This window comes from Podarcis raffonei, chromosome 2 (genome assembly GCF_027172205.1).
Source record: "Podarcis raffonei isolate rPodRaf1 chromosome 2, rPodRaf1.pri, whole genome shotgun sequence".
NCBI lineage: Eukaryota > Metazoa > Chordata > Lepidosauria > Squamata > Lacertidae > Podarcis > Podarcis raffonei.
In genome coordinates, this window is record NC_070603.1 from 110,919,182 (window position 1) to 110,942,933 (window position 23,752).

Sequence of the window (23,752 nt, forward strand, 5' to 3'; positions counted from 1 at the left end):
CTTTTACCATGTAAATTTCTTTTTAAGTGCATGTTAAACTGGTTGATTTTATCCACATTTCGGCAATTTGTCTCTGCTGATTTCAGTTTCTTTTCTTGTTGCTTCTTTTTTCTTATTGCTATTTTTAATGAATACTTAACAGGAGAACCACTTAAATATTTTTTTTTTTAAATAAGAGGTGTGTGAATCTTGCTAAATAAATAAAATAAAAGGCAGACATCTATTTTGATGTGGAAGAAAAAGGAACCATCTGGATTCTTGTTACCCTCACCTTTCTGCTCCAGGAAGCTCCGCTTCAGTTTTTCAAAGACCAGAAAACCTAACCTGACTTCAGCTACACTGGTTAGCAGCAGCGCTTCCTTCAACGAATTACATTGGTTGGCCGGCTTGACTAATATATACACTTCCCTTGCAGCAGCTAGTTGTCCCATATCACACTCAATCTCTTGGCCTTCTTTGCTTCCAGCGGAATGACGGATGGCTCTATCTATGTTGACCTTGCTCTCCCTTCAGCTCCAACCTCTGCCAGGCTGCTTCACCCCTCGCAAGGATCAGGTAAGTTTTAATGTTGGGGAGCGGGGAGAGGATGTTTTTTTCGCAAGTCTCCAAGCTGTTACTTACAGCAGGGGCTGAAATATTTTTAGAGCAAATGTAGCCACAGAAGGAGGGTGTATTGCCTTTTGTGTGAGCATGTAGTTAGTCAAAATAACTAACTGTAGAGGGTTGCTCTAAAGATGGGCACTTCAGCAATATTTCATTTTCATATCTTTATTAATCTAAAATGAATACGTTTATGAAAAACAGGCGTGCATACAAATAAGCAAACATAAAATCAAACAAACAAATAACAGAAAAATCAAACAAACCACCACACTATAAGATATAAGAAGATTAATATAATTATCAGCATATATACTCCTGGTATTGAACACAATTATAAAACTTCTAGAGAATAAATTTAAAACTGACTTCCAATTAATCTCACTGTACTTTGTCTATCCATTACTTTATACCGCACAGTTACATATTTCTTAGATAATTTCTTTGTACATCCCTACAAACCTATATTTATACAACACAGGGATCACTCGAATTCTGCCAAGGTGTTTCCTTTTATTCCATCACTTCAGCAATATTTTAAATTAAAATAAAAGGGAAGCCGAAAAGGATTTCAGACAAACAAAAGCAGTGCTCATTTTGCTAGTATCTAATCTAGTTTTCCCCAATTTAATCCCCATTCAGATATTCATAGAATCATAGAACTGTAGAGAGGTAAGGGACACCAAGGGTCATCTAGTCCAACCCCCTGCAATGCAGGAATCTCTACTAAAGCATCCATGACAAGTGGCCATCCAACCTCTGCTCAAAATCCTTCCAGGAAAGAGAGTCTGCCGCCTTCCTAGGGAGTCCGTTCCACTGTCAAACAGCTCTTACTGTCAGAAAGTTCTTCGTGATGTTTAGTTGGAATCTTTCTTGTAACTTGAAGCCACTGGTTCAAGTCCTAGCCTCTGGAACAGGTTAAAACATGGGTAGGCAAACTAAGGCCTGGGGGCCGGATCCAGCCCAATCGCCTTCTAAATCCGGCCCACAGACAGTCTGCGAATCAGCGTGTTTTTACATGAGTAGAATGTGCCCTTTTATTTAAAATGCATCTCTGGGTTATTTGTGGGGCATAGGAATTCGTTCATTTCCCTCCCCTCCAAAAAATATAGTCCGGCCCCCCACAAGGTCTGAGGGACAGTGGACCGGCCCCCTGCTGAAAAAGTTTGCTGACCCCTGGGTTAAAACAAACTTGCTCCATCTTCCACGTGACAGGCCTTTAGATATTTGAAGATGTGTATCCTATCTCCTCTTAGGGTCGTGGGTGGCGCTGTGGGTTAAACCACAGAGCCTAGGACTTGCCGATCAGAAGGTCGGCAGTTCAAATCCCTGCGGCGGAGTGAGCTCCCGTTGCTCGGTCCCTGCTCCTGCCAACCTAGCAGTTCGAAAGCATGTCAAAGTGCAAGTAGATAAATAGGTACCGCTCCGGCGGGAAGGTAAACAGCGTTTCCGTGCACTGCTCTGGTTCGCCAGAAGTGGCTTAGTCATGCTGGCCACATGACCCGGAAGCTGTATGCAGGCTCCCTTGGCCAATAAAGCGAGATGAGCGCCGCAACCCCAGAGTTGGCCACGACTGGACCTAATGGTCAGCGGTCCCTTTACCTTTATCCTATCTCCTCTTAGTCTCCTCTTTCTCACATACCCAGCTCTTTCAACCCTTCCTCCTAAGCCTTTGTTTCCAGACCCTTGACCATCTTGGTTGCCCTCCTCTCCACACGTTCTTGCTTCTCAATATCCTCCTTAAATATTGTTGGACTACAGTTCCCATCAGCCCTAGTCAGCATGGTCAATAAGCAGGAATGAAGAATACGGTAATCTAGAAACATCCAAAAGGCTTCAGGTTCCCTACTGCCACCCTGTCCAGTTCCTATATTTTATTTCTTCTAAAACTTATATCCTGCTTATCTGCCCAACAGAAGACTCTCAAAACACATACAAATTTAATAAGCAAATATATGATAATAAAAGAGCAGGGGAAAATGACAAGCCTTCTTGAGGGAAGTAAAGCAATGCAAGCTATCTAGTTCTTAACGTTGGTGGGCATAAGAACATCAGAACTAGGGATGGGGAGAAATTCAGTTCAGTTTGCATTTGGAGGCAAGCTTACCCGATCTACACTTTCAGAAACAGCCACGCTTTGAAATGTGCCCTTTTCTGAATTTTGCAATTCAGTCCTGCAGCTGAGGAATGTGTAGTAATGTTAGGGTGAAGAGTTCATATACATGGCATAACATGCGTTGCATTAGAAAAAATGCTAGGCAAAATGTACATTTTTAAAAATGGAATACAGAAATGTGCCTATTATGGAAAAAATCAGACTAAGATGCTGAAGAATTCTCAGTTTGGTTAATTGCACAACTACAATTCATTTGTCATAAACAATAAACAAAGCATCATACATTTTTGTACACAAGTAATGTGTACAAAAATGTATGTACTGGGGTAAAAGTGTGCATTAAAATGCACATATTTGTGATAATAACAAGGCATTATATTAGGGGAAATTATTTGTATATTTTGCAAAAGCATGTATATTAGGAGAAAGTCACACTGAAATGCTGGTTATTTTTTCACCAGCAAACAGATATGGAAATGTGGACTGGAAAAATGGAAAACTAAGAAACTGAAATGGACAAATTTGCCCATCCCTAGCTATATGCCCTGCCCTCAGTGGAATAAATGCAGGGGGGGAAGGGTTAAAAGGTGGTGCCCTTCCCCGGACGATAAGCTCCAATTTGCAGGCACTGTGGTTGCATTGTATAAATGCAAACCCACTAAATAAAGAATCACATGTAACCTCTGTAAACTACAGTTCCGGAGATCAGTGTGTGAAAGGAAGGACATGGTCAGACCTTGCTAAATTAAACCTTGTTTCTATATCTCTGGTGCAGCAGAACTGCTTCTTCTTTGAGCATATTCAGTGCTCCCCCCCCCCTAGAAAAATAGGTGCTGGTACTTAAGCTGAACTTGTTACAGTAAATCTCACATTTTCTATAACCAAAATAAGAGGTGCCGTACTCACCATGAAGTTGTTGCAGTTTTTTTAACCATGAAGTTGTTACACTTTTTTAAACAACAACAACAACAAAAACAAAAAGAGGTTCTGGTACTGTGTACCCTTGAGTAAAGGTACAGGTAAAGGGACCCCTGACCACTAGGTCCAGTCGTGACCGACTCTGGGGTTGCGGCGCTCATCTCGCTTTATTGGCCGAGGGAGCCGGCGTCCAGCTTCCAGATCATGTGGTCAGCATGACTAAGCCGCTTCTGGCGAACCAGAGCAGCACACGGAAACGCCGTTTACCTTCCCGCCGGAGCAGTACCTATTTATCTACTTGCACTTTGACGTGCTTTCGAACTGCTACCCTTGAGTACCCCATGAAAAAAAGCACCACCTAACCCTAACACCAATGCTAACCCTAACCCCAACCCTACTCCTAACCCTTAATGCAACCCTAACCCTACTTCCACCCCTAACCCTAAAACTAACACTGACCCTAAACCCTACCTCCAACCTTAACCCTCACCCTACCTCCAACCCTAACCCTAACTCCAACCCAACCCCTATTCCTACCCCCTACCCCTAACCCTAGAACCAACCCTACCTCATACCTCATACCTTAACCCTAACCCTACCTGTAACCCTAACCATAAACCCAACCCTAACTCTAAACCCAACCCTAACACTACATTTATCCCTAACCGTAACCCTAGATCCAACCTTAACCCTATTTTTTTATAGAATATTTATAAAATTTTCCAATTTTTTAAACAAACAAACAAAAACAGAACAAACAAAAACATTAAAAAAGACATATAGTTCATAAATCATGCTTTTCAATAACAAATTTATCAGACCTCCTCATACTTCTCCTCCTCGTATCCCAATTAAAATTATTTGTTCAGCAAATCCTACACTTAAAGCATTACAGCTTATAATATTACCTTATTTTTCAGACCCTTTTTTCCCATCTATGTTCCTTTATATCATTACAGCTAGAAACCACTCAATTTCAATCCAACACCATTTAACTTTCCTTAATTTTGCAATAGTTCTGTAAATAGTCCTTAAATTTTTTCCAATCTTCTTCTGCCGACTCTTCTCCCTGGTCACGGATTCTGCTCGTCATTTCTGCCAATCCCATACAGTCAATCAGTTTCATCTGCCATTCTTCCAGAGTGGGTAGATCTTGCGTCTTCCAATACTTTGCGATGAGTATTCTTGCTGCTGTTGTAGCATACATGAAAAAAGTTCTGTCCTTCTTTGGCACCACTTGGCCGGACATACCCAAGAGAAAGGCCTCTGGTTTCTTCAAGAAGGTATATTTAAATACCTTTTTCAATTCATTATATATCATTTCCCAGAAAGCCTTAATCCTGGGGCACGTCCACCAAAGGTGAAAGAATGTACCTTCATTTTCCTTACATTTCCAACACTTATTATCGGGCAAATGGTAGATTTTTGCAAGCTTGACTGGGGTCATGTACCACCTGTATATCATTTTCATAATATTCTCTCTTAAGGCATTACATGCCGTAAACTTCATACCTGTGGTCCACAACTGTTCCCAGTCAGCAAACATAATATTGTGTCCAACGTCTTGTGCCCATTTAATCATTACAGATTTAACCGTTTCATCCTGAGTATTCCACTTCAACAGCAAGTTATACATTTTTGACAAAGTCTTAGTTTTGGATTCTAACAATTCCGTTTCCAATTTAGATTTTTCCACCTGGAAACCAACTTTCTTATCTATATTGTAAACCTCCATTATCTGGTAGTAATGAAGCCAGTCTCGTACTTTATCTTTCAATTTCTCAAAACTCTGCAATCTCAGTCTGTCCCCTTCTTGTTCCAAAATTTCCCAGTATTTTGGCCATTTGGCCTCCATGTTAAGTTTTCTCTGAGCCTTAGCCTCCATTGGTGACAACCACCTTGGAGTTTTATTTTCCAGTAAATCCTTATATCTAATCCAGACATTAAACAGTGCTCTCCTGACAATATGGTTTTTGAAAGCTTTGTGTGCTTTAACCTTGTCGTACCACAAATATGCATGCCACCCAAATACATTGTTAAAACCTTCAAGATCCAGAATGTCTGTATTCTCAAGAAGCAGCCAGTCTTTCAACCAGCAGAATGCTGCTGATTCATAATAAAGTTTGAAGTCTGGCAGGGCAAATCCACCTCTTTCCTTTACGATCCAGCCTTAACCCTAACCCATCTCCAACCCTGACCCTTGTCAACACATTTCAATTGATTAGTAAAAGCTCCAAGGACCTGTCCAAAACTTTGTAAAGAACAAAAAATAGCTATATTTCTGCTTCTCAATACAATTATTCAAGCATAGATGGTTCGAAATAACACCAGCCGTCTCCCTCCCTCCCCCCCTCCCTCCACCCATCTTGCCTTTTTCAACTCCAGACTGATGAAGAATTCTGGAGAACTCAAAGGCTTTAACACTACTTTGTAGCATTTTGCTTTGCCAAATACAGTCATACCTTGGGTTACAGAAGCTTCAGGTTGCATTTTTTTTGGGTTGCGGACCGCTGAAACCTGGAAGTACTGGAAAGGGTTACTTCTGGGTTTTAGCAGATGCGCTAAATCGCACTTTGTGCATGCGCAGAAGTGCCGGGTCGCAGCGTGCGCAGACGCGCTGCTGCGGGTTGCGAACGTGCATCCCACACGGATCACGTTCGCAACCCGAGTGTAAAGGTATTGCCCTGATATGGATATGATGTTAAATAACTATTAATTTCAGGAGTGTTTTCTCATCTTGCAAATTGCGGAAATCCCCAGGGACACATTTCAGCCAAGCAAAAGCACTCTAGGAGCGTTGAGCAGGGCTGGAGGGGTTTGAGCCTGGGAAGGGGGGAGGGTCACAAGGGCAGGGCACACAGAGAAGCCTTGAGGGCCAGGTTTGGGCTTCAGGTCTGAGGTTCTGTACCCTTGTGTTGGGGAACCTAGTATTAATAAAGTCAAATTTACAGGTGCCTCACCACATTCCCAGGGGCGACGGACTGCTCTCTGGATTGGATGGGCTGGAAATGTCATCCTAGGGGTCACTGTGATCGCCCTGTGTAAGTACAGAGCACTTTTATTTATTAATTTATTTTCATTTATAGGTTGTTTCTTGTGAAGTGACTTAACAATAGAACCACCAACCATTTAAAACAGCAACAGCAATGGCAGAGATTTCAAATATGAAACAATCAAAGACAAATATAAAACCCATTTCAAATCCAACACAGATACAGGCTGCAATGAAAATCTATGCTCAAAGGGGTTGATGAAATAGGAAGGCCTTCATTAATAGTCAAAACATACAGTGGTGCCTCGCAAGACGAAATTAATTCGTTCCGCGAGTTTTTTCGTCTAGCGAATTTTTCATCTTGCGAAGCACGAAATCCCATAGGAATGCATTGAAATTCAATTAATGCATTCCTATGGTCAAAAAAAATCCAAACAAAGCCAAATTTGGTACAACAAGAGTTTATTAAGTGCTCTTTAAAGTCACACATACTGTAAAGAGCATTTCAAAAATTGAAGGAACAATAAATTAAGTTTCTAAACATGACAGAAAAACATTTAAAAATCAACAAAGTGTACAGTACATTTTCTAAGACTCTGGGGGACCACTCGAAGAAGGTTCCTCTTCCACTCTTTGCTTCTTGCTGAAGAACCTGTCCATGGTCTGCTGCTTCATCTGCCTTTTCAGCACCTCCCTGAAAGGCGACATGACCCTCGTATCAAAAATGTTCACAAGGTCATGTGCCACGTGCTTGTCAGGGTGGTGCCGCTGTGCAAAAGCCTGCACATCCTTCCACTTCAGGCAAATGTCCCTCAGTTCTTTGGAGGACAGCCGTTCCTCAGTTGCTTCCTCCTCTTCCAGCGAGGCCTGCTCCTGCGCAGCCTCTGCCTGCAGTTCGACCAGCTCCTGGGTGGTCAGCTCGTGGTCGTGCTCCTCCACCAGCTCGCTGATGTCCTCCTCTGTGACCTCCAGGCCCATGGTCCTCCCCAAGGCAACAATGTCCTGCACCACTGTTGACTCTGGTGCATCAGAGTCACTTGGTGCCACACAGTCCGGCCACAGGCTGCGCCAAGCGCAATTCAAATTTCTCTGGCTGATCCCGTCCCAGGCCGTGGTGATCATCTTCAGGCAGGTGACGATGTCGAAGTGGTCCTTCCAGAATTCCCGCAGGGTGATGGTGGTGCAATCAGTCACCTCGAAGCATCTCCTGAAGAACTCCCCCAGCCCCTCCCCAACTGTTGCAAACCCCTCCCCAACTGTTCTCCCAGCCCCTCCCCAACTGTTGCAAACCCCTCCCCAACTGTTCCCCCAGCCCCTCCCCAACTGTTGCAAACCCCTCCCCAACTGTTCCCCCAGCCACCCACCACACAGAAATTCAAATCCAGAATTTTTTTAAAAAAAAACAGCAGAGTGGCCCAATGGTCACAGAAAATCATAAAAATGCAGAAAAAACACACACAAGCTTCCAGATTCTTGCAAACCCCTCCCCAACTGTTCCCCCAGCCACCCACCACACAGAAATTCAAACCCAGAATTTTTTTTGTCTTGCGAAGCAAGCCCATAGGGAAATTCGTCTTGCGAAGCAGCTCGAAAAACGGAAAACCCTTTCATCTAGCGAGTTTTTCGTCTTGCGAGGCATTCGTCTTGCGGGGCACCACTGTAATTTGGCATCAATCTTTAGGAGCAAAGGTGGCCTGTTCCATTTTGCCTCAGAGGTGAAACAGGGAATGTGCCACCCCCTGCCAAAACCATTGCATTCTGCTCAAAAAGTTGTACAAAAAGGAACAGATCAGGGTATTTTTATACTTTAGAATGTTTTTTCAATAAAGCCAACAGAGTATTTCGTATAAACAGATTTTATCGTACTGTATTGAACTGCGACATAAAAACAGGTTATATGTTCAGAAGTTCCATGTGTCAAGAATTCATAATGCAGGGGTACCTTGGTTTTCGAACACCTCCGTAGTCGAACGTTTCGGAACTCGAACGCCGAATACCCGGAAGCAAATGCCTCAGTTTTCGAATGTGCCTCGGAAGTTGAACAGGAAATGCAGCTTCTGTTTTGAGTTTTCTGTGTTGAGGCTTCCGCTTTCAGTTTTTGGTTTTCAAACGTTTCTGAACTTGAACGGACTTCCGGAATGCATTGTGTTTGAAAACCGAGGTAGCTGTAACTGGTTCACATTGCAATAAACTAACAAGGGAATAATAATAATAATAATAATAATAATAATAATAATAATAATAACAACAACAACAACAACAACTTTTTTTTGCTTTGTTTCCTGTTTACTGCTTGTGAACAAATAAAGGTGTCACAGTGTAGTATCTGTACCAGCTTAGCCCCACGACTATGGGTGTCTGGGGCTGTGGGTGCCATGCAGCGTGCACCAAAATTTGTGGGTGCCCGGCACCTTCATGGGTAATTTTGTGGGTGCTTGGGCACCCAGGACCTTAGGGAGTTGGCACCTATGCAGTGTAGTGAGTTGACAGAAAGTGTGACTGCAGTTGTTCTTGAGTGGCTCAGTGTCTGGCCATTTAAGTTATTGTCAAAAATTGGGTTGTCTGGTTTTCACAACCTAAAGATTTGTCTTGAACAATCGATCATATACGAGTTCTAAATATTAGAAAGTTAAAGGCAATCTTTCCGAACCTGAGCTGTTATCTTAAAGGACATACTGTGATATTCTCCTTTAATTAAAAAACAACAAACATGTTTTATTTCAATGATGAAGGGAAAATCCATGGGGAACACTGGATTCAAGAAAGGAAGAGCAATATAATTAGGTACCATAACAAAAAACACTGAACGGTCTTTGAATTTCTTCACAGTTTGTTGATCACTTAAAATTAACCTCCTTATATGAAGGTTTTCAGACATGGAACCTCATGGGTGAACTGGAGAAATCCTGTGTCCCTCAGGATGAAATGGAAAATAATCTATGCCTAGAGAATGTGACTTCGCTGCAGCAATTTTTCTGTAAGCCGCTTGAAAACAGCTCAGCAGGTAACTGGAGTGTTGTTTCTCAATAAGGCTCAAGGAACACATATCAAAAAAATGGGGGCTGCTGCCTTTTGGGACTGGGGGTGGGGTAGAAGGCGGGAAGACCACAGAGAGAGGGAGCCACAGTCAAAGAGAGGCTGAGCCAACTAATTGTCGTTTTGTCCCTATCCTCTTCCCAAACAAATACAGTGGTACCTTGGGTTACATACACTTCAGGTTACATACACTTCAGGTTACAGACTCAGCTAACCCAGAAATAGTACCTCGGGTTAAGAACTTTACCTCAGGATGAGAACAGAAATTGCAACAGCGGGAGGCCCCATTAGCTAAAGTGGTGCTTCAGGTTAAGAACAGTTTCAGGTTAAGAACAGACCTCCAGAACGAATTAAGTACTTAACCCGAGGTACCATTGTATACCCACAACGTAACTGGCTGTGTTTAAATATATAAATTCTTTATACATCATATAAACATAACTCTTTTCACATTATCTAATTGAGTAGAAGCAATTAAAGAGCAACATTTAGAACAGGAAATACAAATAGATCAGTTCTTATATACGTAATGACCAAATAGAAGCTCTTGTGCTCCATGTATGTCTTAGCGAATACAAGTGTCAAACGTAACAACTTTAAGGAGCAGTACTTGCAAAAGATGAACTTTTCTTTGTACAGTGGTACCTCGGCGGCTCCCAACAGAATATCAAAATATTAAAAACCCGATTTAATACCTTATTGTGTGTAAAGGCGAAAAGTGGATTAGTGAGGATGCAAATAAAGGGTTGTGTAGGCTTGCTCCTGTCAGTTACAAACCATGGTTTGTCATTTTATCTGGTGTAAACTTGCAATTTTTTATGCTTCCACCCGCCCACCCTGCCCTACTCCCAGAGAGTTCTGACTGCGCAGTCTGCCCTGAGAATTGGTTACGTCTCAATAGCAAGTGCTACTGGTTCTCCAGTGAAAAAGGAGATTGGACCGAGAGCAAAGACGACTGCAGAACAAAAGACTCTCAATTGTTGGTGATACAGAATGAAGAAGAAGTGGTAAGTAAATAAGAGTTAGATCCACGTTCCTTATTGATGGGGTGGAGAGGAGCCACTGCCAAAATGAGGACCATTCCATCTTGCATATATTTATTGTGGCATTTATAGTCCACACTTTCGAAATCCAAAGATAAATAAAAGGGGGTAAATGTATTCTACTGTGTTTCAATCGCATCATTTATCTAACACAATGTACATAATGCATCTAATATGTGACCCTGTAGTGTAGTGGGCTGGCCAAATAATTTTAGGATATGCTAGGAATCTACCACAAGGGAACTTTTCATTCCCTTATACTGGGACTCTGTTTGATTTTACTTATAGCCAAACTAAAAATTATTTTCAGTCACATGCAGTTTCTTTTTCAAAATACAATAGGGAGCCTTGGGAAAGATTAGGGAGCCACTGAAATAGCTTATTTAACCTTTTTGTTGGTTCCTCAGCTCCCATTGCAGGGTGCCAGGAAATCTGCATTACGCATTTGAGGAGTAAATATCCTTTAAAATTCACAGTTCTATGAATTTTGAAGTGCAACTCCTCCTTTCAGTTTTCCATATTGGTTTCTTTCTTTCTTTCTTTCTTTCTTTCTTTCTTTCTTTCTTTCTTTCTTTCTTTCTGATTAAAAAAACATAGTCATACCTCGGGATAAATGTGCTTCAAGTTAAGTATTTTCGGGTTGTGCTCTGTGGCAACCTGGAAGTAACGGAGCGCGTTACTTCTGGGTTTCGCCGTGCATGCATGCACATACGATCAAAATGACGCCACGCGCATGTGCAGAAGCGGCGAAACGCGACCCACGCAGATGCAGGTGTGGTGTAGTGGTTAAGAGCGGTAGTCTCGTAATCTGGGGAACCGGGTTCGCGTCTCCGCTCCTCCACCTGCAGCTGCTGGGTGACCTTGGGCCAGTCACACTTCTCTGAAGTCTCTCAGCCCCACTCACCTCACAGAGTGTTTGTTGTGGGGGAGGAAGGGAAAGGAGAATGTTAGCCGCTTTGAGACTCCTTAAAGGGAGTGAAAGGCGGGATATCAAATCCAAACTCTTCTTCTTCTTCTTCTTGCTTCAGGATGCGAACAGGGCTCCAGAACGGATCCCATTCGCATCCCAAGGTATCACTGTAGTTCCCATGAAAATTCTGCAGCATACTTGTGCATACTTGTTTCCTCCAGCACCATAATTCAAAAGCATCCATTCTTCGGCGATCAGCCTTCTTTATGGTCCAGCTCTCACTTCCATACATCACTACTGGGAAAACCATAGCTTTAACGATACGGACCTTTGTTGGCAAGGTGATGTCTTTGCTTTTTAAAATGCTGTCTAGGTTTTTAAGATGCTGTCTAGATACTATAGTAGAGACTAATTGCTTTGTTTACAGGACTTTATACTGCGTAATATCCAATATCCACTGCTTTGGATTGGATTACAAGCCACACCTCCTGACTGGAAATGGACCTGGGTGGACGGCTCCCCGTTAGATGACAAACTGTGAGTATCTCATCTTACTCTGCAGAGCAGGGGTGAGGAGGAACAGATCTTCATCTCCCCAAATCCTCTGCTCAGTCTTATGCCATGCTAATCACATCAGGTCATTGACACCTGTCAAAATACACCGTTTTAGTGTACCCTAAAGTCCCAAGGTGAGTTACAACATTAAAACACAGCTGAAAACAACTTACGACCACAGAAATAAGGTGGGTCCTAAAAACATACCCTTCGAATGTCAGAAACCAAGGTAGAGGTGACTCTTCTGCATCCACCAGAAGCTGTGTATATATAATGAAAGATGCCAAAGGCACCTCTGAACTACCTGGTGCTCACTTGTGAAGCTCACTAGGTAAACTTGCACCAGTCTCTCTCAGCAAAATCTGTGTTTGGTCTGTGGCCTTTTAGAAGTGGGCAGGATGGGTTTTTAAAAAATGTATTTCTTTTTTCCTCTTGGTTTTAATGTATCCTAGTGAGGGGTTTTGTTTGTTTGTAAGTTGCTTTTAGTTGCCCTAGGCAAAATAAAGTGACTCACAAATTTAATATATAGTAAATAAATGCCTCACAAGGTTATTGTGGAAATAAGTGAAACAATTTTGCACTGCCTTGAATTCCTTTGCAAAAGGGCAGATAGAAGGGGGCATACGTCCACACCCTTCAAAGAGAAATGCGTGCAAGTTCTCCTCCTGTGGTTCACTGGGCGCATGAGGGGGAAACCTTAGTTAAACCACAGCAAGATCTTGCAGCCCAGGGAAACTCACTGGCAAAACATTTGAGAACCACAAGTCTTGATTCCACGTGATAGGATCGCACCTAATGGGCAAGCCTAGGCAACGCAATTGTGCAGTGAGTAATAACAACAAACAACAACAACAACAATAATTATTATTTAAACCCCGCCAATATGGCTGGGTTTCCCCAGCCACTCTGGGCGGCTCCCAGCAGAATATTAAAAACACAATAAAACATCAAACATTAAAAACTTCCCTAAAAAGAGCTGCCTTCAGATGTCTTCTAAAAGTCAGTTTGTTGTTTATTTCCTTGACATCTGAAGGGAGGGCGTTCCACAGGGCGGGTGCCACTACCGAGAAGGCCCTCTGCCTGGTTCCCTGTAACCTCACTTCTTGCAGTGAGGCAACCGCCAGAAGGCCCTCGGAGCGAGTCTTGCCCCTCTCTCGCAAAGAATGACCAAGCAGGTGGATATGTTCAGTCTTTGACAAACGCTGTTGGCTTTCTCCTTCCTTTTGCAGGTTGAAAGACCTAGCTCCGGCTCAAGAAAACTGCTGCGGGAGACTTAATGGGAACAAAACTATTTCTGAGACATGTACTACTGTAGCCAGATGGGTCTGCGAAAAGAAAGCTCTGCAAATAACTACAAGGACCAGAGGCCATTGAGTACCCCTGCTTCTCGCCCTCTCTGCCTGACCAATTTCTCTTCATCCAATCGGCTGAGTGGTATTGATGTCACCTGGCCAAAATACTATAAGCTGCTCTGATGACAGGGGTGGTTTGGGGAGGTTGGGCAGCCTTGGCCTTCGGCTAAAGCTCTGAGTTCTGTGGGGGATTTGGGAGCCTTCAGAAGTTGAATTCTTAAAGTATTGTTGATATTAAAAGAACTGAAATTCTATGACCCACAAGCATTTTTTTATTATGTCTACTCACAATGGGTTCTGGATTTCTAGGTTTATAGACAATATAATACAAATGGCTGAAGCATGCGTCAAAGGAGGACTAAGATCCAAAATGCTGTGAAGCAATATTTATTAGAAAGTTTTGTTACAAAGGAGCTGACTTTAAAAAAATAGAAATACAAATTTTCTCTTTAGTGTTACACTTATAACACTGGGAAACAAAATTTTTGTTGCATTGACACCTGCAGTTGTTCTAACCTAATTTCGACGTGCTGATTTATTTTCTGAAGTTGGTTTTGTTCTGTAAGCTCTAGTGTTTTTGTTTTTATTCATGTTTTTCACTTTTCACCATAATCTGCTTTTCACAATGCAAGAATTCAATATTTTATTAAACACATAGCCAAAGTAGTACAATGTGAGTATAAATGTAAGTGACTTATATAGCATTGAACATGACATGTATATCTATGTACAGTTGGAGGTATGCAAAAAAATGTATTCCCTTGGGATACACAGTATACTGGGGAAATTTTTTTCCCCCATTTTCTTTTGCATGAGATTTTTCAAGTGTTCTTATATGTTCTTTCAATGCTGATTTCAAATCTGAAATCGATTTCCATCTACATGCTATAGTTATCTTTCAATTTCCGACTTTTGCTGATATGTCATATTTACACAGGGGATAAGGGGACACTGACACGTTGATCTACCCTAACCACATGGTAATTATTGTTTTGCAAACTTAATTTTTCTTTATTTTTATAGATTTGTAACCTAAATATTTCTATTTTTCAGCTCGGACCATGGCTTCTTCAAGTAGACAAAAATGTGTAAACAAGCCTGATGCCTTTTGTTATGCTATTTTTGTCTGGTTAATACGAAGGCTATCGGCAAGAACAACTGACATTCTGATGCCTATCCCAGTATTCCTTCAGCAATTAGACCTATCCCGCACCCTGAGGAACTCCCTACTCCAGCTTTTAAGGGGTTTGTCTCTTCTGAAGGTGAAGGAAGTGAACATGGTGAGGAGCACAACTGGACCATCTGTGTGGACCTCAAAATGGTCAACTTCTTGCTTGGACAACAGAAAGGCTTTACCAAGTACAGTGGTACCTCGGGTTAAGTACTTAATATGTTCTGGAGGTCCGTTCTTAACCTGAAACTGTTCTTAACCTAAAGCACCACTTTAGCTAACAGGGCCTCCCACTGCCACCGCACCACTGGAGGACGATTTCTGTTCTCATCCTGAAGCAAAGTTCTTAACCTGAGGTACTATTTCTGGGTTAGCGGAGTCTGTAACCTGAAGCGTATGTAACCCGAGGTACCACTGTACCTGAATAACAACGGCTTGTAGATACCACTGGTAAACCAAAATAGCAGTCCCTTGTGTGATCCTTGGGTTCTCGCCAAACCATGGGACCTCCAAAAGGCATACTCTTCCGTTTTCCTTTTGTCCAGTCTCTAAGTATTTCCTCACAATTGTGACAAACAATATGCGGAGCCCATTTCTTGCCTTGGTGGCCCAGGGGGATTTCAAAATAGCTGTTATAGGCACGCCTCACAAACGCTGTTATATTGCATCTTTGACGAGGAAGTGCGTAGCAGCCACATACATAACAAAAGGCCTCAGGTTTGTTTACACATTTTTGTCTACTTGAAGAAGCCATGGTCTGATTTGAAAAATACAATTATTTAGGTTGCAAAACTATAAAAATAAAGAAAAATTAAGTTTGCAAAACAATAATTACTATTTAGTGAGGGTAGATCAATGTGTCAGTGTCCACAAGGCAGCATACTGGGTTCTTCCCCACTCCATTTCATCCTCACTAGAACCCTGGAAGGTAGGTTAGTCTGAGAGACAGTGTCTGGTCCAAGGTCTTGTGGCGAATTTTGTCGCTGAGCGGGGATTTGAATCCTGGTCTCGCAGGTCCTAGTCCAACACTCTAACCGTTACACCCAACTGTCTCAGTGCTGTCACTTATTACAAACCTTCAAAATTCAGCCTAAAACTTCAATATTACATTTGTTAGCCCAGAAATGGAAACAAGAAGAAATTCCAACGAAAGAAGAATGGCAGGCGAACTTAATGGACTATGCAGAACTGGACAAAATGACAGGAAGGATTCGAAACCTGCGGGACCAGAGATTTACAGAAGATTGGAAGTATATGAATTATTTGAAGAGCAACTGTAATCAACAAATTACGCTAGTAGGACTACAAGAAGCTTTGTAAGGAGAAATATACGAAGTGTTACAAAGTAGAAAAAGATAGAGATATTGGTTATGAGTTTGAAATGTAATAGGGAAGATAAGAAATGCATACTGAGAGACTAGACTGGAAAATTTTCAGACAGGATTGATGGAAGTCAAAAATTTGAATAAGATGTAAAAGTATTTTTAATTACTGTTGAAAATAATGTTAAAAAAACTTATATATATATAAATTCTATATTACATGGTAAAATTCTAAGTGCACGTTGTCCTTTCCCTTACAATGAACTCCATTTCATTTTAGTATCACTCCTTCTAAGTATTCTAACTGCATGGCTGAGTATTTTTCAAATACGAGATAATTAGTTTAAATTGTACCCCATCCTACTAGATGCTCCACAAAGCAGTTGCTGGGGAGTATCTAATAGCAGCCTCCAAGGCTGCCCAAATAGTACAAATTCTGAGTGTATTTGCATTTAAGAACAAATTCCTAGCCATACTTAGGGTGGTATCCTACCCAGTTCATCCATTCGTCATCTTGGCTCCTGATTTTCTTGACTTTACTCACTCACTCCAGCTCTCCTCCAGTGTTTGGGCTATGAGGCTGATAAACAATTAGAATTTGTACATGCGGAAGGTTTGCTGCAGATGCAAGGAAGTTCTGTGTGGCAGCCCGAGGCGGCAGCTATGGCTTCATTGTCCAGATGGACACATTCCCCACCTGTTCCAGCGATTCTGAGCCTGCAACACAAAGCATCACAAACCTGTATCAAAGCGGCAGGCACATAGCTCAAGATGATCTTTCTTCAGGCTTTTTCTAAAGTCTAGCACAAATGTGGGGGGTGGGAGAAAAACCTGGCAGACTAAAATAAAATGACCCAGAAAAGGATGGAGATGTAAGCAGAGTTTAATAAAGGAAAGAAGCTCATTGTTGAAACATCTCTACTATAAATAATAATAATAATAATAATAATAATAATAATAATAATAATGTATTATTATTATTATTATTTATACCCCACCCATATGGCTGGGTTTCCCCAGCTGCTCTGGGTGGATCACAACAGAATATTAATAATAAAAATAACAAGCAATAAACATTAAAAACTTCCCTTCAGTTGTCTTCTAAAAGTCAGATAGTTGTTTTTTTCCATGGCATCTGATGGGAGGGCGTTCCACAGGGCGAGGGCCACTATCAAGAAGGCCCTCTGCCTGGTTCCCTGCAATTTCTTCTCGTAGTGAGGGAACCGCCAGAAGGCCCTCGGAGCCTCTACAAGCTGATTTTCATGAAACTGATGACCAAAGATGTGAATGCTTCAACAGGCCTCAATCACTTGTCATAATTGTGGCTCATACAACTTTTCACGTTTTTCCTCTATCTAAGGTTGCAGCCGTCAGCATATCATAAATGTGTTAAGATTATTGACAGCACACAAAAATAATAAACAAATCCCTATAAAGTCTGCCATTGCTTTCTTATTTTAAATATTGTTTATAAATCCATCCGTTGCTTATTGTAGGGGAAAGCGATCTATGAAAGAAAGCAAACTATGAAAGATAAAGGGAACTGTTTACCTACAGAGATTCAATGAAACTGAGTTTCTTATTCGGTATTTTTGGTATTGCGCCTGGCTTTCAGCTGCGCATAAATTTTGACATCTGATTCAGAATTATACTGGGAAGAATAATAGTCAGAAAATCCATCCCGTTAACAGTGAATTGCAGACATTTTGGTTGCTGACGCCTCAGCACTGAAAACTGAAAGGGACTCACGTTGAATTTTCTCCATTTAGCCATTTCCAGGGTTGACCTGGGTCTCTTCTGAGACCGATCCAGAAGTCATGGTTGCCAGCGAGACGCTTCACATACTCCTTTGAAGTCCAGAGAAAATGGATGTTAGAATTCTGCCCTGCGCTATTCACAGATAAGCACTTCGGCCAGTAAACACGCAAGCACATGTCAACATGTCAGATGAAAACGTCAGCAAGTACACCTAGTTGATGATAACAGTCATGACTGCCATTAATTTGATTTTGAATTGATTTTAGAATGAATTGATTTTAGAATGCACTTCAATTAAGTGATTGTGATTTTATGTAAACTGTGTTACTTTTATTGTTGTTAGCCGCTCTGAGCCCGACTTCGGCTGGGGAGGGCGGGATATAAATAAAATATTATTATTATTATTATTATTATTATTATTATTATTATTATTGACAATAATAATAATAATAATATATGCATTCATTTCAATGCGTTCAATGGGGCTTACTCCCTAGCATGTGCAACGCAAGAGTAGGCAAGCTATTTTTCTTTCAAGGGCTGTGTTCCCTTTGGCGTAATGTCTTGAAGCCACATGTTTGTTGTGGGTGGAGAGAAAGCCAATGGTCACAGAATCGTAGACTTGGAAAAGACCCCGAGGGTCATCTAGTCCAAGCAGGAATCTCACCTCAAGCATCCATGACAGATGGCCACCCAACCTCTGCTTAAAAACCTCCCTGGAAGGAGAGTCCACAACTTCACCAGTGCCACTCCCTTCTCCCAACACCCTTTGCTCTTTTGCCTTCCTTTTCTTCACTTCCCAGCAGCTGCCATGGTGTATATACAATGGTAGCTAATCCTATAAACCTCCAGCTCATGGACCCAACTAGGCCTGGCCCGGGTACTAATTTCCCCATGAGTCTGTTTGGCCCAACCACATCCACCTGTTATATCCTTGGCTTTATCAGTTGGCACCTGCAGAGCCCTGTGCCTTTGCTCCCCAGCTGTCAAAGTTGCCCACAGGCAGTCAGGATTTGAACTCTTGGCCGGATCCACTCCCACCCCTTACACACACTTATCAGAGATTATGCCTTGTTGAACTCAGTGGAAGTTACTTCTTTTTCTGCAGAAGAATATTCTTATTGCTCGTGGGCTTTGCATGATATGTCATATAAACCAGGAGTTTAGAGAACCTCCTTCTTCTTTTTTAAGTGAAGCAGCACCAGGAGTAGAAAATTTAGAGCAGAGAAATGACAGGAATGGGGGGGCCACCAGGTGGCGCATTGGAAGATGGCTGACAATGACATCTCTCTGACCCATACGAGGTAATTAAGAGGCTGCTATGGGAAGTATGCAGTCTTCCTACCCCCCCCCCAAGGAGATGGGGGGGCTGCCTTGCCAGCGGTGCCCACAATGCACCCCCGGATTCGAGAGATGGGGGTGCCGGACACTTGGCACAAGCCCTCGATGAGGTCAGCTCTTCCTGATGCCGGTTCCAATTAGCGCGTGCTGGCTTGCTTTAGCTTGGAATTATAATTGGAAACATATGATTGGAATGAAGCTAAAGCACATACATCAAGCATCGCTCGGGAGATAAGACTGCTGACTAATGGATCTCTGTGACCGGAGTGACGGATGGATAAGTAAATCTTCTGATGAACCACCATTATGAGACTATGTTTGGAATGAAGGGGGGGTGGAGGAAAAAACCTTTTTTTTCTTTGCACTATGTGATATTAATAACCCTCCACCCCAGAAAGAAACAAGATCGTTGCGTTTTACTAACCACAAGCAGGAATTCAAGAACCGTGTGGGATGGATTATAACTAAAGAGAGGATTGGTAAACAATGAGAATGGAGGAAAATTTTATGACGCAGTTAAAAAATGGCGTCTCGCCAAGACAGGCTTGCCGGAGAAAGAAGGACAGGGGGAGGAGAATCAGGACCATTGGAATGAGAAGGATTGCTGGAATGTAATCTTGACCTGACAGAGCCTCCTGATATATTTGGCAAGTCTGAGAAAAGTAAAGGACAGACCGAAGATAAATTTTTTTATGGAAGCGTGGAATAGCGGCTGTCCCTGAGCGATATGATCTTTGGAGAGTACAAAACCCACACAGAGGATGCCTGTTTCCAATCTGCTTGTAAAAATTATCAGAGATCGCAAAGAAAGGAATATACGATAACAACAAGAAGATGAAGAAAGTAATAAAGGACTATCTGGATTGAACTGGATAGAACTGTTTAATTAAAGCAGCAATATAAGTGATGTTTGGACTCGTTCGGAGCTTGATGTATGGGTACCCCCAACAAAATTTAAAATTTGGCTGTATAGTTTGGAATTAATGTGATTTGGATAATGTGATGTGATTGGCCTGTTAATAAAAATTATTTATTAAAAAAAAGAGAAATGACAGGAGTGGGGTTTTTTAAAAATGTGTGATGCATAGTTGTATTTTTATGTTATGTTAGAAGCCGCCCAGATTGGCTGGGGCAACCCGGTCAGATAGGTGGGCTGTAAATAAATTATTTATTATTATTATTATTATTATTATTATTATTATTATTATTATTATTATTTTCCGTGCCCCATGTGCTTTTTCGCCTGGTAAGCAAGGATTTGGGGGGAAATGATGCTGAGTGGGAAAACAGCTGTTAGGGGGAAACGGATATGTGTGTGTATATATATATATATATACACACACACACACACACACACACAAATACACACACACACACACACACACAAATACACACACACACACACACACACACACACACACACACACACATATATATTCTTCCTTCCTTCCTTCCATCATTTCTCCAGATTGTCTCCAACACCAAAGTCGCTTTGCCCTTAAAAGCAGCCACTGAAATTCTGCAAGATATTCAAGGTTACGATGCGTAGTTACTGGTAACTTCATAGATAAGGCGACTTGTTTCATCATGCTGCCTAAGAGGGGACGAGCATCACCCCTTCATGCCAAAGCAGTGGCGTAGCGTGGGGGGTGCAGGGGGGGCCGGCCGCACCGGGCGCAACATCTAGGGTTAGGGGGCGCAAATCCACGGGCTAGGGGGCGCAAACTACTTGCCTTGCCCCGGGTGCTGACAACCCACGCTACGCCACTGTGCCAAAGGACCCCTCTCTTACCTGCTCCTCACTTTCAATCCTAGCCAAGGAGGCATTGTGTGACTCGCAGTAGCTTCTGCTGGAGTTCCAATTCCTTTTCTTCTTCGAAAAGTGATAGCACTTTCCCGTATAGCCAATCCAGTGATGTGGACATGGTAGACCGCAGAGCGCGGAGGGAACCAGCTGATGACCTGGTTGCTCGGCTTCTCTGGAGGCTGTCACTGCGGAAGGAATAGAGAACTGGGGTAACCTGCCCAAACCACCCATTTGGAGAGGCATACAGTGGTACCTCAGGTTACAGACGCTTCAGGTTACAGACTCCACTAACCCAGAAATAGTACCTCGGGTTAAGAACTTTACCTCAGGATGAGAACAGAAATCGCACGGTGGCAGCAGGAGGCCCCATTAGCTAAAGTGGTACCTCAAGTTAAGAACAGTTTCAGGTTAAGAACGGACCTCCGGAACGAATTAAGTTCTTAACCCGAGGTACCACTGTACACAGAAACTACGATGAATAAGATTATTTCTTCTGCTTTCTTCTAATTTTGTTTTTAATAATGAGTTTGTTGATCATGTTGGTGGGGAGCTGTGGTCCCCAGGTTGCCTCCTGGATTGGGCCCATGGGGCAGATTGTGTGGGAGCTGTGCACAACCATGCTCTGCTGATTAGGAAAAGCAGGCTTGTCGGAGTGGCTCTTTTGAGAATGAAAAATGTCAAAGGGGAGGGGATACTTAACCCTTCTCTTGCCCACTGCTTTTATGCCAAGCTTGGTTCCAGTCACAACTTTACCCACAATGGAACACCAAATGAGGAAAAGCAGTTTGGAGAAGGAAAACAGAGAGCAAGGAAAAGATTACCACTGTATTTTAGGTGTACCACTGTATTTTAGGGGGAGATGAACGAATTCCTATGCCCCACAAATAACCCAGAGATGCATTTTAAATAAAAGCACACATTCTACTCATGTAAAAACATGCTGATTCCCAGACCGTCCGCGGGCCGGATTGAGAAGGCGATTGGGCCGGATCCGGCCCCCGGGGCCTTAGGTTGCCAGTGCCTGCTCTAACCCTCTGGCTAAGCATCTCTTTCCCTCCAATGCCAGATGTTCCCACCTGTGGCCAAAGCACATGGTCTCAGTGTGTCCTTGTAGGAATATGGATCATTGAATTACTGCTTTGGGGCAAGGCTGTCAGACATGGCAGTGGCTGAAAGCCAGGCAATAGCCTAAGTTCTGATTTTGAGAAGCTGGCTGAAGGCATGCAGCTACCTCAGACCCAAGAGGGAAGAGAAAAAGCTTAAGGGAGTAACACTGAGGTTCAGAAAACTTACCTGCTATAATGGTAATGGTAAGCGCGATGACCAGGAAAACGAGGATGCCTATGAGAATATCTTTAATTGATAGGCATTTCCAGATCTTGGGAGATGCTACAGTGGAAAGAGGGGGAAAAAGAACAGCTAAACTCATGAGCATTTGTGAAAACTTAAGGCTGGATCAGGCCTCCTTATAAGGGATCATGGGGGAAAGTGAATCCCTTTTACTTCCTCAGCAAAAAACAAACACTGGATCTGCTTAATCTACTCAGCTCATTCATTCTGGTCGAAAGGCAGAGCAGAGCAGAAGAATCTTTACTTGCATTAGCCACTAGCCATAGCAATAAAATCAAATAAAATGTACTGAAGTGAGAGGTAAAAACTTAACTATAGAAAATACATTCTGGAGGTTTACATCAATAATCAAATAACAGATCTTATTCTAATTTCCTCCACTAAAAACCTTACAGTTTTTGCTGTCACCTGATCTGGCCAAAAGGAGAGAAAGCTGTAGTTGCTTTTAAGTTATAGTGAACGGGAAACAGAGCTTCATTTTATACAGAATGGCTTGGAAGATGAAACACAGATCGAAGAAGAGACAAGCAGTTCCTGCACTGCTTCTTGCAATGAGGGCTTCAAAACCAGGCGTTTTTTGACTGGAACCAACTGGGACAAGGAGAAAGGGGAAGAAAGCAGAGTGCTGGGTGGCAGCAGGGCAAACCAGGCTTGCAAGAGAAGAAGGTCTACTGTACAAAGCGAGGCGTACATCTGAACAGACATGGCCTAGACTGTATAGTAAGGCAGTACAGTGGTACCTCTGGTTGCGAACAGGATCTGTTCTAGAGCCCTGTTCACAACATGAGCAGAACGCAACCCAGGTCTGCGCATGTGTGGGTCGCGATTCGCAGCTTCTGCGCATGGCGTCATTTTGAGCATCTGCGCATGCGGCGAAACCTGGAAGTAACCTTTTCCGGTACTTCCGGGTTGCCGTGGGATGCAACCTGAAATGATTTAACCTGAAGCAAACGTAACAAGAGGTATGACTGTATTAAGAAGAACAGAAACAATAGCCTCGCAGGCCGAGAGACCAGTGCAATGCAGAGCTATAAGCAGGTCTTGAAGCCAAAGGGCTGCCATAAAAAAGCAAAGTGTTTAGGCGGCACCTGCAGGAACAAAGACTTGGAGCAAAGGAGATGCGCTTACCTGATGCCTCCTTTTGCTCAAGGTCAACATGCGGGTGGGGAGAGTCCAAATGCTCTTCCTCGGATTTTGATCCGGCTTCCATCTGTCCTGTAGCCATACAAGGTAAAAAGACTGTGCTCTCGCTCCTCTCAAGAAAAACTGCGTAGAGTTGGAAGGGACCGCGAGGGTCATCTAGTCCATGCGATGCAGGGATGTCACCACTTGTTCTCCCAACCCATTTGAAACCATACAGGACCCTGCTTAGCTTCCCAAGTGGATCTTCGCAAGGTTCTTAAGCAGAGGTTGGAAGGTCATCTATCCTGGATGCTTCAGCTGAGATAACTGCACTGCAATGAATGCAACGACCCCCCCCC

At 42.6% G+C, this 23,752-nt stretch overlaps 2 protein-coding genes across 5 annotated transcripts; one reads left to right on the forward strand and one right to left on the reverse strand.

The window, feature by feature from the left end:
• Positions 1-133: 133 nt before the first annotated feature.
• On the forward strand, positions 134-13,859 carry LOC128408651 (killer cell lectin-like receptor subfamily B member 1B allele A). The gene is made up of 6 exons (XM_053378629.1): positions 134-555; positions 6,586-6,675; positions 9,493-9,630; positions 10,515-10,669; positions 12,043-12,152; positions 13,400-13,859. The coding sequence occupies exons 1-6, from the start codon at positions 471-473 to the stop codon at positions 13,542-13,544; spliced, it is 723 nt and encodes a 240-aa protein (XP_053234604.1). The 5' UTR covers positions 134-470; the 3' UTR covers positions 13,545-13,859.
• Positions 13,860-13,893: 34 nt separating this feature from the next.
• On the reverse strand, positions 13,894-23,752 carry LOC128408653 (C-type lectin domain family 2 member D-like). 4 transcript variants are annotated; one of them, XM_053378633.1, is made up of 5 exons: positions 23,400-23,751; positions 22,215-22,310; positions 20,907-21,106; positions 17,765-17,862; positions 13,894-16,732 (listed from the first exon to the last, which is right to left on the reverse strand). In XM_053378633.1, the coding sequence occupies exons 1-5, from the start codon at positions 23,494-23,496 to the stop codon at positions 16,588-16,590; spliced, it is 636 nt and encodes a 211-aa protein (XP_053234608.1). In that variant the 5' UTR covers positions 23,497-23,751; the 3' UTR covers positions 13,894-16,587. The 4 variants fall into 4 exon arrangements, with proteins under 4 accessions (XP_053234608.1, XP_053234610.1, XP_053234611.1 ...); XM_053378636.1 differs by lacking the exon at positions 13,894-16,732 and adding an exon at positions 17,247-17,283 and having other exon boundaries at positions 23,400-23,752; XM_053378634.1 differs by lacking the exon at positions 13,894-16,732 and adding an exon at positions 17,290-17,522 and having other exon boundaries at positions 23,400-23,752.

What these genes read in the sequence shown, in the direction of transcription:
- LOC128408651 (XM_053378629.1), top strand. Translation starts at nt 471, where the DNA reads ATGACGGATGGCTCTATCTATGTTGACCTTGCTCTCCCTTCAGCTCCA. An exon ending in TCACCCCTCGCAAGGATCAG is followed by an intron (nt 556 to 6,585) that starts GTAAGTTTTAAT and finishes TCAAATTTACAG; the next exon opens with GTGCCTCACCACATTCCCAG. An exon ending in GCTTGAAAACAGCTCAGCAG is followed by an intron (nt 9,631 to 10,514) that starts GTAACTGGAGTG and finishes CCCTACTCCCAG; the next exon opens with AGAGTTCTGACTGCGCAGTC.
- LOC128408653 (XM_053378633.1), bottom strand. Translation starts at nt 23,496, where the DNA reads ATGGCTACAGGACAGATGGAAGCCGGATCAAAATCCGAGGAAGAGCAT. An exon ending in TGAGCAAAAGGAGGCATCAG is followed by an intron (nt 22,311 to 23,399) that starts GTAAGCGCATCT and finishes TTTCCACTGTAG; the next exon opens with CATCTCCCAAGATCTGGAAA. An exon ending in CTAAATGGAGAAAATTCAAC is followed by an intron (nt 16,733 to 17,764) that starts GTGAGTCCCTTT and finishes TTTGTGTTGCAG; the next exon opens with GCTCAGAATCGCTGGAACAG.